Source organism: Hydractinia symbiolongicarpus, chromosome 6 (genome assembly GCF_029227915.1).
Source record: "Hydractinia symbiolongicarpus strain clone_291-10 chromosome 6, HSymV2.1, whole genome shotgun sequence".
Classification (NCBI taxonomy): Eukaryota; Metazoa; Cnidaria; class Hydrozoa; order Anthoathecata; family Hydractiniidae; genus Hydractinia; species Hydractinia symbiolongicarpus.
Genome location: NC_079880.1, coordinates 14,903,182 through 14,922,727, shown reverse-complemented (window position 1 = coordinate 14,922,727; position 19,546 = coordinate 14,903,182). Strand labels below are relative to the sequence as shown.

Here is a 19,546-nt window from a genome sequence, read left to right as displayed (position 1 = left end):
ATTATCAGAGGGTTTTGTGATTAGAATTAAACTGAAGATGCCTAGCTATAGCTAGTTAAGTTTTTAGTATTTTTTAAGGAACATGCAGTCTTTCTAATTCCATTTTTGTCTTGCAGGCGACTTATTGCTAACATAAACCTCTATAAACCTAAGTTGAGGCTTTATCACGCCGGCATTATGGTCGCGTGTAGCTATATATTATACTAGTATTGAGTCATCAACGTAACCATGTGTCACATACAGATCAGATATATACGTTTAGACATATATAATAACTGGCTCCTTTGTCTGTTATTGTTGTTGTAACGTGCATATACACCTAAATAAAATCGTATTGTCAAAATTTTTTACGTAACTTGTTATTGTTAGGTCAAAATTTATAATTGTCTTTAAAAAAAATGTTATCGCCCTGCTTTAAACTCCTAAATTCTGAAATTCGGAAAGTATAGCTATTACAGAATCATTTTTTATGCTAATCCCATCAGACCAGCCTAAAAGCATCTCCTAACAAGTTTTAGCTCAATATCTTTCTTTTTCATCTTTCTTTTTCATCATATTGCACTTTTGGTTTTTCACAAAACAGGTCCCTGGAAACTCATTTACAACTAAATGGCCACTAAGGTCAAACCAATTGACTTTTTTCAAAAATTTTATGTTTGTTGCTTTACTAAGAGATTAAAAGTCATAAAACATAGGATGTTACATTTCATGCAGTCAGAGAAAATTGTTATTTAATCTGTAATTGATTGTTATTTATAATCTGTAACTGATTGTTATTTAATCTGTAACCGATTAATTAAGACAATACAGACTAATTAGAAGGTACATACAGATAAAGCAACTATTTGGTTAATTAAATGGTATGAACTTTTTAATCCAGTTTTTTTTACCTTTTTCAACCAAATCAACAGCATGTGATTTTATTTTTTTGTTTATGTTTATTTTTTATTTATTTTTATGTTTATGTGTTCCGCCTCCTTTAGAAAAAATATTAGCTAGAGTGTAAAAGAAGGTCTGTTCGGGAGAAATAGGATTAGTTATGTATACCTGTACATACCTTGCTAGCTAAATAGCTGCTAAACATGTGTTTGAGCAAACATACATTGTGTTTTTTACTACGCCCTGTGCACAAAAGCTAGCATAGCTATCCTTTCTAGCTCTTAGTCTAGTAGCTACCTCCTCAACTGCACTGCAAAAAAACCGAACCTTACTTTAACAGTCTCTAAAAGTACAACTAAAAGCTATTTAATTTTGTTTGCACGTTAAGCTATACTAACAATGCCAAATATTTTATTTTTCACAAAAATAAATTCAGTCGAGCAGAACATAAACAACATACGGCTGTTTTATTGCTGGATGTCAATATAAGCTGACGTACTTCTTCCGAACAATCCCAGGGATTGAAAACTACTTACAACCGTTCGAAGAGGTCCTTAGACATCAGTTCATCCCAGCCATTACTGGTGGACATATCGTTAATGATAGAGAGAGATCACTCCTGTCCCTTCCGCCACGTCTTGGAGGCCTTGGTTTGAAAGATGTTACTCGAACAGCAAATGAAGAATATGAAAATTCCTGCCAGGTCACGCTCCATCTAAAGAACATGATCCTAGACACACAGGTAGAAGGTGACAAGACGAAATCAGCGATCAAGGCAGAACAGAGAAAAAAGCAACAAGCTAAGCTCGACAGCCTACGAGAAGAAATGGTGGATGCCGAAAAATGTTTGAACGACACCAACCTTGAAAGTGGCGTTTCGAACTGGCTGACAACACTACCCCTGAAAGGGTGGGGCTACGATCTGAATAAACAGCAGTTTTGGGATGCAATCAGAGTAAGGTATAACTGGAACCTCGAGCGACTCTCGCCAGAATGCGTATGTGGTGAAAAATTTGACCTTTGCCATGCCTTGTCTTGTAAAAAAGGGGGCATGGTCACCCTGCGACACAACGAACTGCGTGACAACACCGCCTCACTCTTAAAAGAAGTCTGTCATGACGTAAAGAAGGAGTCAATGCTGATTGAGGTCAACAGAGAGTGTCTTCGAGAGAGAACAGCAAACATCCAGAAGGAAGCACGTCTTGACATCAGTGCTATCGGTTTCTGGACGCCTTGCCAAAGAGTATTCTTTGACGTAAGGGTTTTTAACCTACACGCTCAGAGGTACAGGCGTTCAGAAATTAAGAGATGCTTTCAGATGAACGAAAGAGAGAAGAAGCAACAGTACAACGAACGGGTGTTGCAAATCGAGAATGGTACGTTCACACCACTGGTGTTCGCCGCGAATGGTGCAATGGAAGAATGCAAAGCTTTCTACAATCGGTTAGCTGATATGATTGCAGAAAATCGCAACATTTCAAATTCGGTCGCAACCAATGTCATAAGAACGAAAATCAGCTTTTCGCTCATAAGATCAACATTGAGATGCATTCGAGGATCAAGATCACCGAAAAATTCGGACAATAACATAGAAGAATTTGAAGAGTGATGTTTTTTTTTCATACTCCATCATCAAGAGTGATGGAGTAAGAAAAAAAAAACATCTAGTATTTTATATATGTGAGATAACAACCTAAATTATGTATAACACAGTTAATGTTAAGAAAAGTTCGAAAAGCACCGGGACAAGGTTGACTTCACAAAAAAAAAAAAAAACAATCCAGCGTCCCTTTCGCACATAAACTTAGACGCCATTATTGTTTTTCTGTTATTATGTCCCACACAAAGTCGGGCGAAAAGTTTGTCTGGCTTTAGCCGCCCGATTTTGATTGCTTTTGCCCTATGTGGTGCATGCATGAAAAATTACAGTACTGATTGAAAAAAAGAGCGCATTGTGTTTTATTTGCGACAAAATAAAGTGAAATTTTTTACCATATATATAAGAAAACCATTGTATTGCAAAAAAATGCCTTTTGCTCAGCTTTGTGCAATTAAGCCAAATTACGCACAATCAAAAAGGGCGTTTTTTATCAAGTGTTTAGGAAAATAATACGTTTGGATAATTTTAAGAAAAACTAAAAAAGGACACTTATAAAACCAGCAGCCTTTATTCATAACGTGTTAGAGCCTATTAAAGATGCGCATTTACATAAATCTCGACTTTGAGCACAGTGTTTTGCGTGATTTTTTAAAAAAAAGCACTCAAAGGTACCGCAAATCCTGGCTAGCCAAAATCTGTTTCTACTTCCCTGCACAATTTGTAATCTAGTGCTCACGTATATTCCTCCGTATGGGTTGACAAAAGCTCAGAATAATGAGATAGAGGTTGGTATTCCTGCCCAAAGCTAGTCAAAAATCGTAAATAATAAAGTGCCCTACTTTGGGTTGTTTTTATTCCTGTCCAAAGTTAGTCAAAATTCGTTAATATTAAAATGCCCTACTTTGGGTAGTTGCTATTTCCTGGCCAAAGTCGGTCAAAAATCTAAAATACCACCCTATTCTGGGCATGCTATTATTTAAATAGTTGTAGATTAAAAGTTTAAATTTTGGTTAACTATGTGTTCATAAGAGTAAAGTAGTTTAAAAGAGTTATTATAAGACGCAAGGAATTCAGTTTCAACTGATAAAAGAATGTGTTTTACTTTGCATAGTTTTACCCTACTTGGGTTATGATTTGAAAATACCCGACTTTGGGCAGCCGCCCTACTATGGGTGGATCAATTATTTAATTTTTTACGCATAAATTAATTTATCTTCGTAATTAACGGAAACTTGAGAAACCAATCAGATAGCAAAACTGACCAGTGTGGCCAAGGATCATTTCTTCTCGCCGTCCGAGATTGTCAGAAAGAGAAAAATGGGCTTGGGGAGGAGGTTGCAGATTTAGGGCACAGGGGTGCGAAAAAAGTAAAAGCATGGGCCCTGCTCACACAAATACGCCATAAGTCAGAAATACATGGGAAAAAGTATAAGCAAACAAAGATGGCGGATGAAAAATCTAAACATGTTTTTTCTTGTTTGTGTCTTTTCGTCTTTTCTATATTAGCGCGGGCTATAAAATTTTTCCTATCTAATTATGATTTGATAAGCAATTTAATTCGATGTGTTTACATGTGTTTACATGGGGTTTAGTTAAAAGAATAACTCTATTGCAATGGAGTACGGAACAAATTAAAAACGATTATTTAGTAAAACAGCGTAAAATCTGTTATGCTGTTTTATTATTTCCGTTTTATAACTCAATATCAAACAATAATTTTTTAATTTGAACAAACTTTTATATAAATCTTAAAAACTGGGCCAGGGAGTTTTTTCTCTTCCCTATACTGTCCTAAGAAGAAAAGAGAATTTAAGTGATTGAGATGTTAATTCTGCCTTTTGTGCCTCGTTTCTGTGCATCATTACTTCAATTTTTTGCTTGCCTTATGTAGCTATACATTTTGTTTATACTTATTTAGAACTATGATATATCGGGTCTTTACTGTTTATTTACCTGATGAACATTTAACATGGGGACCTCTGTAGTATATCTATATGTATATACCAGAATCATTGGAGTTCCTTATATCTACCTATTTATGAATGGCTGCAGTACATGCCGACTGTCCCTAGCTGACATAGCTAATGGCTATAGCAAACATCGGCATCTGTTTCTATTGCTAAAAGCAGGCGTATTATTAGCAAAACTTGGAGAGATGTTTTAAGGAGAGTAAACTATACCATTTCTTGTACCTAGTTTCATAATATATGTTTGGTTATGCTTAATGAATGATTGTGATAGATAACAATAAAAAATGCCATGCTGCACCACATACAAATATTTTCACTGGTAAAAACTAACCTAATGTTGTTTGAAGTTTATGGCTATACACAAGATGTGGTAACATTATTTTTATCTTTTGTATAAAATATGGCTATATAAGATTGTAGATCCTAGAGGCAAATATATTGTTGTAACCATGTAGTATTGCTCAGTTTTTAATTTTAGTGAATAAGTCATTTCTATCATAAATTTGTAAATATTTTATTTTGTGAATTGACTTTTGGTATTTCTAGGATTTTCATGTAGACATGAAATAAGGTTTGTGAAATAGTGTTGTTGCCTGTTGTTTATATCCACTATGCATGCAAAAATGTATCCATTTTCCTTGATGTAAAATCAAAGTATTTACCCAGAATCATGTCCATTCGTTTCATCTTATTATTTTATGTATATATATTTTATATATTCAATTTTTAGAAAAAAACACTTTTTCTGAATATATATTTATAAAAGTTGTATCCATGGCTTTATATATCTTATTTGGATAAATATTGGGGCATATAGTATGACTATGAAAGATTGTGAAATTCACCCCATTTATCGGCAAGAACTGAAAAACTTGCAGCATGCAAGTTGTTTGGCGTCAAACCTTTTTGATTTCAAAAACGTCAATCTACTGTGTGATGTGACACTTGTTTGTGGCAAAGCAGAAATAACAGCGCATAAAGTTATTTTGGCAGCATGTAGCAAATACTTTCAAGCAATGTTTACTACTGGTATGTGTGAAACTTTGAAAACACAGGTAAACATTTTTCCAATGTAGGAAATTTATTGTATAAATTATAGGCTGATAAGCAACGTAATATGTAACTTTGGAACCATCAACAGTTCCATTATTATTTCCAAAAAATAAAGTCACAACATTGAATACTTTATTTGAACTTTATATCACCAAAGTTATACATTAATGGAATAAATTTTTTACGAATTTTTATACTTTTTGCGAAATGCTTCAATTGCCACTTTGCCTTTCACAAAATACTATCTTGCAGGTCTATCAATAAGGGGAGAGCAATTGCTCTTGCTCATACAACTGCTCGCCCAATTCTGAGAAATGAGAAACTATCTGAGCCATTAATTGCTCCTCCAATTCCAAAAAAAGTATTTCTGGCTGAGCAATATCAATTCATCCAACATTGAAATCAATGTTCTTTTTCTTATTATTAACAGTGAAAAAGAACCAACATATATAAAGAAAGATAAATAAAATAAATAAAAAAGACTTTGTGATAAAATATGCGTTTATAATGTTATTCTATTTATTCAGATTGCTCGCCTAGTTCAAATTATTGTAACCTTCGGGGAGCGATTTATTGCTCTGGTGTTATTTTCTTATTGATGGGCCTGTCTTGAAATTTTTGGTCAATATTACTTTCTGTCAAACTAAATCCTCACAAAATTATGTTACCTCATTGCGTTTGCTTAATTCGTCAATTTTTGATGCACCTAGTTTTTATATTTTATATATATATTAACTTTCAAAAGTTTGTATACATTTGACTGTGAACTGCTTGTTTTGTTATTTCTGTATCTTTATACATCAGACATCAGTTTTCTTTGATTTAAATTGGTTTTCTCTGATTAGACATTTTTCTATTTCCTCTTGGACATCTTGGAAACTCTTAAAACACCTGCAGCACAACAGCAGTCCAACGTATATAAATCATTCTACTGAAAGCCATATCTTTCTAAAAGAGTCACAGTATAAATTATAGGCAAAAGTATTTTGAGTGTTATTTTACAAGGAAGCACCCAATCATTAGAACTGCTAAATTAATTTCTCGTGTAACCTATAACAAAATTTTAATTTGCTGCCACTTCTTACAAAGAAACAAAGTTTCTTTATAAAAGTACTTGCAATAAAATTTATCATCGGCTGGGCTATGTGGGGTTTGAACTGTGAACCTTAATTATTGAAAATTTATATTTATAATGTAAAATATTAACATTTCTTTAGATTCCAATGAAGAACATTGATACTGATTCTTTAGCTATTTTGGTGAACTATGCTTATACTGGTGTTATTATTATCGATGAAATAAACGTCCAAACTCTTCTAGAGACATCTGATCTGCTGCAGTTTGAATCTGCGAAAACGCTTTGTTGTGATTTTATCAAAGCACAGCTGAACTTAGATAACTGTCTGGATGTCTTCCAATTTGCAGAGTTGTATCACTGCGATGAAATTTTATCAATTTCACAGACAATGTTTAATAAAAATTGGAAGAAGCTAATTCATACAGATGCCTTTGCTTCATTGGAATACCATATTTTAGAGAAGCTCATCTCATCTGATTCCTTGGAATTGGTAAAGGAGTCCAGTCTTCTCTACATCATTTGTAAGTGGATTGAAAGCCACGTAAAGGAAAGAAAAGATCTGTTTTTGCCCCTGCTGCAACATGTTCGATGGACATATGTTGAGCCCATTGAGTTAAAGCATGTTGTTAAACACCAGCCACTTATAGCAACTAACAAACATGTCAAAAGTATGGTGGAAAGTTACATAGCACCAAATCTTTGTTGTCCTTTAGTCCATCAAATGAGGAGGTCCTATGAATCTTGGATGTATGTGTTAGGTGGAGAACAGTCTTTCTTAATGGAGTTAAAATCTTGTGAATTTTTTAATCATCAGTCTGCACAATGGGATTACGGTTTCTCCTTGCATGGACCAAGAACCTCTTTTGCAGCTGTCAGTCATAGTAATAAATTGTAAGGATGTACTTTAAAAATAGAAATTTTGGTGTGGAAAAAAATTTAAAGTTTAGCAATTTTTTTTAGTTAAATTCATGTTATAGATTCAAAACGTTTCACCAAATATTCAAAACAAAAATCATCAGCTCCTTCAAAAAATGATATTGAGCACAATGCTTTCAAAATAAAAATCGATAATAAAGGAACAGAATATATAGTAAAGATAAGTTATTATCTGTCATTTTAGAAAAAAAAAAGATGAAAAAGAGAGGATTTTTATTTAAATGTTATAGTTTTTTCTGTTTTTTTTGTATTTTTTTATATTTGAATAACCATTTCGGAACGAAAGATTTGTCATGTGTACCTTTATGAGACCTGTTTCTTGAAAAAAGGAAAAGAACAACAAAATGAATAAGAAAACACCATGTAAAATTTAAATATGAATCGAATTTTAATAAAACTAATACCGTTATCACCTACTCGAAAAAATCTATGTCAATTTTTTCCACATTTTTAATTTATAAATCTCCTGCCAAAATTCCTAATTTTACCGTTTGCAGGGAATTCCATGATAATTGTGTGGACTTGTTGGCAAACGGTTTGCCAACAAGTCCACACAATTATTGTCCTCTGAATATTGTTTTAATGTCTCAAGTTATCCATCAATCAATAAAATTTACGATGTCTGGAATAAAAAGAGAAAAAAACTGGAGAATTTGCATTCGTTTTTATTTATGTGTAAGAGAAAGATCCTTGAATGTTTTTTCAAACACGTTATGTTGGAAAGCTGGTGGACACAAAGGGAACATTATTTTCTAATTATATAATTTGCCTGTTAATAAAAATTTGCCTGCTGGTTATTCAAACTGGCAGTTATTCGAATTCCTGTTTATTTAAAGTTATTTTTATTTCTTTTGTCCTTTATATTTGACCCTGTACTTATTCTAAATGTTGTTTATCAGAAGCGAGTTTTTTAGTTAAAAAACCATCAGTTATTTCTCCCTTTCTTTACAGGTTCAAATAACAATCTGTAATTGATTAAAAAATTTCTCTGCAACAAAAAACTTTTGAAAACGTTTTCAACACAATTTTTTTTATTTCGCCTAGGTATGTTATTGGTGGCATGCGTTTTGGTGAAAAGTTAAAAATTGTTGAATGTTTTAATCACAAGGTGGGAAAATGGAAAAGACTGGCATCGTTGAAAAAGTGCAAAGGTGATGTTGAAGCTGTTGTGTCAGATGAAATTGTTTATGTAGCTGGTGGTTCCAGTGATGGCGAGCCTGCTTGCAGGTCAGTGATTTTTATGTTGCTGAGAAATCTAAAAACTGTTCATTATGAACATTTCCGACGTTTTTTTTTGAAATTTAATACTTTAAGCACAGAAGCGTTTGTAGACAGAGGCTTTCAAGAATAGGTTATATTGAAAGAATTTTACAAACAAAATCTTTCGTGAAAAAAGTTGTGTTCATATGTGTTAAAATATTTTTGCTTTAAATGTTCTTCTCATAATTTCTTTCAAAAATTTCAAAATTCAAGTAAAATTAGAATTGCAATCAAAAAAATTCAGAAACTTTTCCTCGCAAAATCTCTGAAACATGTCCTTTCTATCAAACTTTACACGGTGCATTACATTGCATATAGGTATGTTGAAAAATACGACGAGAGTAACAATCAATGGCTTACTGTGGCTAGTATGAAGTCAAGACGACGACGTTTCGGTTTGAGTGAGTACAAGTCCAAATTGTACGCGTTTGGTGGATTTCAAGATAGTCAGGGCGAACTTCGAACATGTGAAGTGTATGAGCCTGACTCCAATATTTGGCAGAGCATAGCACCGATGAAAACTAACCGCTGTGATCTTGGTGCTGCAGTACTTTCAGGTAATTATTTCGATTTTTAAAATTGTCATGATTTTTGCCCTGTAATATCACCTTCCCCCTTTCTATATATGACACATTCTAAAAGCACTTCACTACCTCCTTGTATATTAACCACGGCATTAACTCCCACCCACCCAACCATCACCCTAAACCCCGCCTAACCACCGCCCTAGTTTAATTTTAATCGGTTATATTTTTAATAAGGAAGATGAAGATCATAGGACGGAACTGTTTTCTCAATGATATACTTTTTGTGGAATAAGAAATGTACTGTTGTAATATCATTTCTCCTCTTTTTTAAATAAATTGGAATCTATGATATATCGGCATTATGTTTTCCCATTTAGATTGCATTTACATCACTGGTGGAGTGAACTCTTACACGGGTTCCATAACTACGGTAGAAAGATACAATCCTGTCACAGACACGTGGTCGCAATGTCAGCCATTATTGCAAGCACGTGGTGGGCACGCCATGGTTACTTATTTTGGAAGGATAATTGCTATTGGTGGAATGAACAGTTACATGCAGACATGTAAAGACGCAGAGTGGTATAACGAGGTAAGTAGCGCATCCACAGGACTTCAAATATTTAAAATTTATTACCGCGTTCCTCTAAAAGCTTTTAAACAGCGTCTACCTTCTAGCTTTAAAACGAGGAAGAAAAAAATTGCATTTCTTTGAACAACTAATTTAGTCGAAGTTGATTTATTTGCTACGTTTTGTTGCTTACACTTTTGACTAACAAGTATAATTTTAAATCACAACCGCCATCATTCAAGTATAATTTCAACAACCGCCATCATACAAGTATAATTTCAACAACCGCCATCATTCAAGTATAATTTCAACAACCGCCATCATACAAGTATAATTTCAACAACCGCCATCATACAAGTATAATTTCAACAACCGCCATCATACAAGTATAATTTCAACAACCGCCATCATACAAGTATAATTTCAACAACCGCCATCATACAAGTATAATTTCATCAACCGCCATCATACAAGTATAATTTCAACAACCGCCATCATACAAGTATAATTTCAACAACCGCCATCATACAAGTATAATTTCAACAACCGCCATCATACAAGTATAATTTCAACAACCGCCATCATACAAGTATAATTTCATCAACCGCCATCATACAAGTATAATTTCAACAACCGCCATCATACAAGTATAATTTCATCAACCGCCATCATACAAGTATAATTTCATCAACTGCCATCATACAAGTATAATTTCATCAACTGCCATCATACAAGTATAATTTCAACAACCGCCATTGTACATGTATAATTTCAACAACCGCCATCATACAAGTATAATTTCATCAACCGCCATCATACAAGTATATTTCAACAACCGCCATCATACAAGTATAATTTCAACAACCGCCATCATACAAGTATAATTTCAACTAACAACCGCCATCATACAAGTATAATTTCAACTAACAACCGCCATCATACAAGTATAATTTTAACTAACAACCGCCATCATACAAGTATAATTTTAACTAACAACCGCCATCATACAAGTATAATTTCAACTAACAACCGCCATCGTACAAGTATAATTTCAACTAACAACCGCCATCATACAAGTATAATTTCATCAACCGCCATCATACAAGTATATTTCAACTAACAACCGCCATCATACAAGTATATTTCAACTAACAACCGCCATCATACAAGTATACTTTCAACTAACAACCGCCATCATACAAGTATAATTTCAACTAACAACCGCCATCATACAAGTATAATTTCAACTAACAACCGCCATCATACAAGTATAATTTTAACTAACAACCGCCATCGTACAAGTATAATTTCAACAACCGCCATCATACAAGTATAATTTCAACAACCGCCATCATACAAGTATAATTTCATCAACCGCCATCATACAAGTATAATTTCATCAACTGCCATCATACAAGTATAATTTCATCAACTGCCATCATACAAGTATAATTTCATCAACTGCCATCATACAAGTATAATTTCATCAACTGCCATCATACAAGTATAATTTCATCAACTGCCATCATACAAGTATAATTTCATCAACCGCCATCATACAAGTATAATTTCATCAACTGCCATCATACAAGTATAATTTCAACAACCGCCATTGTACATGTATAATTTCAACAACCGCCATCATACAAGTATAATTTCAACAACCGCCATCATACAAGTATAATTTCAACAACCGCCATCATACAAGTATAATTTCATCAACTGCCATCATACAAGTATAATTTCAACAACCACCATCATACAAGTATAATTTCAACAACCGCCATCATACAAGTATAATTTCAACAACCGCCATCATACAAGTATAATTTCAACAACCGCCATCATACAAGTATAATTTCATCAACCGCCATCATACAAGTATAATTTCAACAACCGCCATCATACAAGTATAATTTCAACAACCGCCATCATACAAGTATAATTTCATCAACCGCCATCATACAAGTATATTTCAACAACCGCCATCATACAAGTATAATTTCATCAACCGCCATCATACAAGTATAATTTCAACAACCGCCATCATACAAGTATAATTTCATCAACCGCCATCATACAAGTATAATTTCAACAACCGCCATCATACAAGTATAATTTCATCAACCGCCATCATACAAGTATAATTTCATCAACCGCCATCATACAAGTATAATTTCAACAACCGCCATCATACAAGTATAATTTCATCAACTGCCATCATACAAGTATAATTTCAACAACCGCCATCATACAAGTATAATTTCATCAACCGCCATCATACAAGTATAATTTCAACTAACAACCGCCATCGTACAAGTATAATTTCATCAACCGCCATCATACAAGTATAATTTCATCAACCGCCATCATACAAGTATAATTTCATCAACCGCCATCATACAAGTATAATTTCAACTAACAACCGCCATCGTACAAGTATAATTTCAACAACCGCCATCGTACAAGTATAATTTCAACAACCGCCATCATACAAGTATAATTTCAACAACCGCCATCATACAAGTATAATTTCATCAACCGCCATCATACAAGTATAATTTCAACAACCGCCATCATACAAGTATAATTTCATCAACCGCCATCATACAAGTATAATTTCATCAACCGCCATCATACAAGTATAATTTCAACAACCGCCATTGTACATGTATAATTTCAACAACCGCCATCATACAAGTATAATTTCAACAACCGCCATCATACAAGTATAATTTCAACAACCGCCATCATACAAGTATAATTTCATCAACTGCCATCATACAAGTATAATTTCAACAACCGCCATCATACAAGTATAATTTCAACAACCGCCATTATACAAGTATAATTTCAACAACCGCCATCATACAAGTATAATTTCATCAACCGCCATCATACAAGTATAATTTCAACAACCGCCATCATACAAGTATAATTTCAACAACCGCCATCATACAAGTATAATTTCAACTAACAACCGCCATCATACAAGTATAATTTCAACTAACAACCGCCATCATACAAGTATAATTTTAACTAACAACCGCCATCATACAAGTATAATTTCAACTAACAACCGCCATCATACAAGTATAATTTCAACTAACAACCGCCATCGTACAAGTATAATTTCAACTAACAACCGCCATCATACAAGTATAATTTCATCAACCGCCATCATACAAGTATATTTCAACTAACAACCGCCATCATACAAGTATATTTCAACTAACAACCGCCATCATACAAGTATACTTTCAACTAACAACCGCCATCATACAAGTATAATTTCAACTAACAACCGCCATCATACAAGTATAATTTCAACTAACAACCGCCATCATACAAGTATAATTTTAACTAACAACCGCCATCGTACAAGTATAATTTCAACAACCGCCATCATACAAGTATAATTTCAACAACCGCCATCATACAAGTATAATTTCATCAACTGCCATCATACAAGTATAATTTCATCAACTGCCATCATACAAGTATAATTTCATCAACTGCCATCATACAAGTATAATTTCATCAACTGCCATCATACAAGTATAATTTCATCAACTGCCATCATACAAGTATAATTTCATCAACCGCCATCATACAAGTATAATTTCATCAACTGCCATCATACAAGTATAATTTCAACAACCGCCATTGTACATGTATAATTTCAACAACCGCCATCATACAAGTATAATTTCAACAACCGCCATCATACAAGTATAATTTCAACAACCGCCATCATACAAGTATAATTTCATCAACTGCCATCATACAAGTATAATTTCAACAACCACCATCATACAAGTATAATTTCAACAACCGCCATCATACAAGTATAATTTCAACAACCGCCATCATACAAGTATAATTTCAACAACCGCCATCATACAAGTATAATTTCATCAACCGCCATCATACAAGTATAATTTCAACAACCGCCATCATACAAGTATAATTTCAACAACCGCCATCATACAAGTATAATTTCATCAACCGCCATCATACAAGTATATTTCAACAACCGCCATCATACAAGTATAATTTCATCAACCGCCATCATACAAGTATAATTTCAACAACCGCCATCATACAAGTATAATTTCATCAACCGCCATCATACAAGTATAATTTCAACAACCGCCATCATACAAGTATAATTTCATCAACCGCCATCATACAAGTATAATTTCATCAACCGCCATCATACAAGTATAATTTCAACAACCGCCATCATACAAGTATAATTTCATCAACTGCCATCATACAAGTATAATTTCAACAACCGCCATCATACAAGTATAATTTCATCAACCGCCATCATACAAGTATAATTTCAACTAACAACCGCCATCGTACAAGTATAATTTCATCAACCGCCATCATACAAGTATAATTTCATCAACCGCCATCATACAAGTATAATTTCATCAACCGCCATCATACAAGTATAATTTCAACTAACAACCGCCATCGTACAAGTATAATTTCAACAACCGCCATCGTACAAGTATAATTTCAACAACCGCCATCATACAAGTATAATTTCAACAACCGCCATCATACAAGTATAATTTCATCAACCGCCATCATACAAGTATAATTTCAACAACCGCCATCATACAAGTATAATTTCATCAACCGCCATCATACAAGTATAATTTCATCAACCGCCATCATACAAGTATAATTTCAACAACCGCCATCATACAAGTATAATTTCAACAACCGCCATCATACAAGTATAATTTCAACAACCGCCATCATACAAGTATAATTTCATCAACCGCCATCATACAAGTATAATTTCAACAACCGCCATCATACAAGTATAATTTCAACAACCGCCATCATACAAGTATAATTTCAACAACCGCCATCATACAAGTATAATTTCAACAACCGCCATCATACAAGTATAATTTCATCAACCGCCATCATACAAGTATAATTTCAACAACCGCCATCATACAAGTATAATTTCATCAACCGCCATCATACAAGTATAATTTCATCAACTGCCATCATACAAGTATAATTTCATCAACTGCCATCATACAAGTATAATTTCAACAACCGCCATTGTACATGTATAATTTCAACAACCGCCATCATACAAGTATAATTTCATCAACCGCCATCATACAAGTATATTTCAACAACCGCCATCATACAAGTATAATTTCAACAACCGCCATCATACAAGTATAATTTCAACTAACAACCGCCATCATACAAGTATAATTTCAACTAACAACCGCCATCATACAAGTATAATTTTAACTAACAACCGCCATCATACAAGTATAATTTTAACTAACAACCGCCATCATACAAGTATAATTTCAACTAACAACCGCCATCGTACAAGTATAATTTCAACTAACAACCGCCATCATACAAGTATAATTTCATCAACCGCCATCATACAAGTATATTTCAACTAACAACCGCCATCATACAAGTATATTTCAACTAACAACCGCCATCATACAAGTATATTTCAACTAACAACCGCCATCATACAAGTATAATTTCAACTAACAACCGCCATCATACAAGTATAATTTCAACTAACAACCGCCATCATACAAGTATAATTTCAACTAACAACCGCCATCATACAAGTATAATTTTAACTAACAACCGCCATCGTACAAGTATAATTTCAACAACCGCCATCATACAAGTATAATTTCAACAACCGCCATCATACAAGTATAATTTCATCAACTGCCATCATACAAGTATAATTTCATCAACTGCCATCATACAAGTATAATTTCATCAACTGCCATCATACAAGTATAATTTCATCAACTGCCATCATACAAGTATAATTTCATCAACTGCCATCATACAAGTATAATTTCAACAACCGCCATCATACAAGTATAATTTCATCAACCGCCATCATACAAGTATAATTTCAACAACCGCCATCATACAAGTATAATTTCATCAACTGCCATCATACAAGTATAATTTCATCAACTGCCATCATACAAGTATAATTTCATCAACCGCCATCATACAAGTATAATTTCAACAACCGCCATCATACAAGTATAATTTCATCAACTGCCATCATACAAGTATAATTTCAACAACCGCCATCATACAAGTATAATTTCATCAACCGCCATCATACAAGTATAATTTCAACAACCGCCATCATACAAGTATAATTTCAACAACCGCCATCATACAAGTATAATTTCAACAACCGCCATCATACAAGTATAATTTTATCAACTGCCATCATACAAGTATAATTTCAACAACTGCCATCATACAAGTATAATTTCATCAACCGCCATCATACAAGTATAATTTCAACAACCGCCATCATACAAGTATAATTTCATCAACTGCCATCATACAAGTATAATTTCATCAACTGCCATCATACAAGTATAATTTCAACAACCGCCATTGTACATGTATAATTTCAACAACCGCCATCATACAAGTATAATTTCATCAACCGCCATCATACAAGTATATTTCAACAACCGCCATCATACAAGTATAATTTCATCAACCGCCATCATACAAGTATATTTCAACAACCGCCATCATACAAGTATAATTTCAACAACCGCCATCATACAAGTATAATTTCATCAACCGCCATCATACAAGTATATTTCAACAACCGCCATCATACAAGTATAATTTCAACAACGGCCATCATTCAAGTATAATTTCAACAACCGCCATCATACAAGTATAATTTCAACAACCGCCATCATACAAGTATAATTTCAACAACCACCGTCATACAAGTATATTTTCAACAACCGCCATTGTACATGTATAATTTTAACAACCGCCATCATACAAGTATAATTTCAACAACGGCCATCATTCAAGTATAATTTCAACAACCGCCATCATACAAGTATAATTTCAACAACCGCCATCATACAAGTATAATTTCAACAACCGCCATCATACAAGTATAATTTCATCAACTGCCATCATACAAGTATATTTCATCAACTGCCATCATACAAGTATATTTCAACTAACAACCGCCATCGTACAAGTATAATTTCAACTAACAACCGCCATCATACAAGTATAATTTCAACTAACAACCGCCATCATACAAGTATAATTTCAACTAACAACCGCCATCATACAAGTATAATTTCAACTAACAACCGCCATCGTACAAGTATAATTTCAACTAACAACCGCCATCATACAAGTATAATTTCATCAACCGCCATCATACAAGTATAATTTCATCAACTGCCATCATACAAGTATAATTTCATCAACCACCATCATACAAGTATATTTCAACTAACAACCGCCATCATACAAGTATAATTTCAACTAACAACCGCCATCATACAAGTATAATTTTAACTAACAACCGCCATCATACAAGTATAATTTCATCAACCACCATCATACAAGTATATTTCAACTAACAACCGCCATCATACAAGTATAATTTCAACTAACAACCGCCATCATACAAGTATAATTTTAACTAACAACCGCCATCATACAAGTATAATTTCAACTAACAACCGCCATCATACAAGTATAATTTCAACTAACAACCGCCATCATACAAGTATAATTTCAACTAACAACCGCCATCGTACAAGTATAATTTCAACTAACAACCGCCATCATACAAGTATAATTTCATCAACCGCCATCATACAAGTATATTTCAACTAACAACCGCCATCATACAAGTATAATTTCAACAACCGCCATCATACAAGTATAATTTCAACTAACAACCGCCATCATACAAGTATAATTTTAACTAACAACCGCCATCATACAAGTATAATTTCAACAACCGCCATCGTACAAGTATAATTTCAACTAACAACCGCCATCATACAAGTATAATTTCAACTAACAACCGCCATCATACAAGTATAATTTCAACTAATAACCGCCATCATACAAGTATAATTTCAACTAACAACCGCCATCATACAAGTATAATTTCAACTAACAACCGCCATCATACAAGTATAATTTCAACTAACAACCGCCATCATATAAGTATAATTTCAACTAACAACCGCCATCATACAAGTATAATTTTAACTAACAACCGCCATCATACAAGTATAATTTCAACTAACAACCGCCATCGTACAAGTATAATTTCAACTAACAACCGCCATCGTACAAGTATAATTTCAACAACCGCCATCATTGCGTTATAAAAATATTCTTTAATGGCGTTGTTTGCTATCGGGGTTAATTTCGCTGATTTTCAAAAATTTTACGAATCCTTCTGTTAGCCAAAAATTTTCCTTATTAAAAGTAAGAATATCTTTTTTACTACCTAAAAAATAAACACGTGCCCTTTGTAACAAAAAATATTTTTACTTCACACGATCATGTACTATTATCTGCAGGTGGTATTTTGCTAGTCGAAAAAAAAATTACATTTCGGGGATGTTCGCAAATGACGTAAACGTGAATACCATTACAAAAAGCATTCACAGAAATTTACATACAATAGGTTGTGGTTTGACAATAACGTTTTAATTTTTCTTTCTGTAAATAAAGTTTCCCTCTTGTGAATAGCATAATGAAGAATGTGTTGCGGGTACATTATTTCGTAAAGCGTAAATACTAACACCCGCGCTATGATCATAAAAGGCTTTTATACACTCATAATGGCCAATTAAAACTTCTTGCACGTTCCGTAATCTTTTGCGGCTGATATTTTGGTTTGTTTTATGATCTATCGTATTTTGTATTTAGGTTACGAACGAATGGAAAGTTCTTCCGTCGACGAATATGCCGCGTTTTGGTGGCGTTGCTGTTGTTTTACCCTTTTGCCGGCGGCCGACCACGTATAATGAAGAAGACGCTAGAAACAGTAGTAACACGTAACTTGTGATCGAAAGATGCATACTGAAAAAGTGGATGTGAATTATGCTACGACTGGTGGTACAAAAATTGACCAGCGATCTGGGAAACGTATAAAAGTCGGTAAATTTAAAATAAACTGAGCCAAAGAATGTTAGGAATTTAGCCATCTCTCCTTGAGTGCAGGTTAAATAGTACCGTATTTTTGTAATAAGTAATTTACGTAAGGAAGTCACGGAAGTTATCTTTGTAGTCAGAAAAAAGTTAGGAAAAGTAACTGAAAGTTTGATGGCTACCCTGGAAGATTCCAATGCCGAAACACCTTACGCAGCAGAACTCCGAGTGATATATAAAGTTTATTTTGAGATGCCGAGAATTCATCACTATTCAACTGCGATACATGACAAAACAATTGCGCGCGCATCTATTAGCACATTCGGGTTGTGTATTTTATTCGCGCTTCGTGCGGTGTCGTTAGCGCAGTGTTGCAATCCGATCAACCTTAACAAGTAGAGTGGTCTTGAGGAAAAAGTGTTCTCTCAACGAAGAAACTCTTATGGATTTTTTTTTGAAAAAAATGTACATATTATAGGAAATACATTTATTTAATTTATAAAAGCAGTGTATTAATAAAAGGAATAAATAAATTTATATAAAAATTTATAATAAATAAATAAATCTACAAACCCTCCCTGATAACAAGTCAGGCCCTCGAAGACCCTGGGAACGAAGTTGAGGGCGAAAGTGATCCATTTTTGATAGCAGCAATAAGCGAAATTTCATTTTCCTAGTTCT

General features: G+C 33.7%; 1 protein-coding gene across 1 annotated transcript; it reads left to right on the top strand.

Moving 5' to 3' along the window:
• The first annotated feature begins 4,380 nt into the window (after positions 1–4,380).
• On the top strand, positions 4,381–19,175 carry LOC130647186 (kelch-like protein 20). Its single transcript, XM_057452950.1, has 6 exons — positions 4,381–5,504; positions 6,720–7,471; positions 8,561–8,743; positions 9,095–9,333; positions 9,681–9,895; positions 18,644–19,175. Exons 1-6 carry the CDS (start codon positions 5,268–5,270, stop codon positions 18,773–18,775), a joined length of 1,758 nt encoding a protein of 585 aa, XP_057308933.1. The 5' UTR covers positions 4,381–5,267; the 3' UTR covers positions 18,776–19,175.
• Positions 19,176–19,546: the final 371 nt, after the last annotated feature.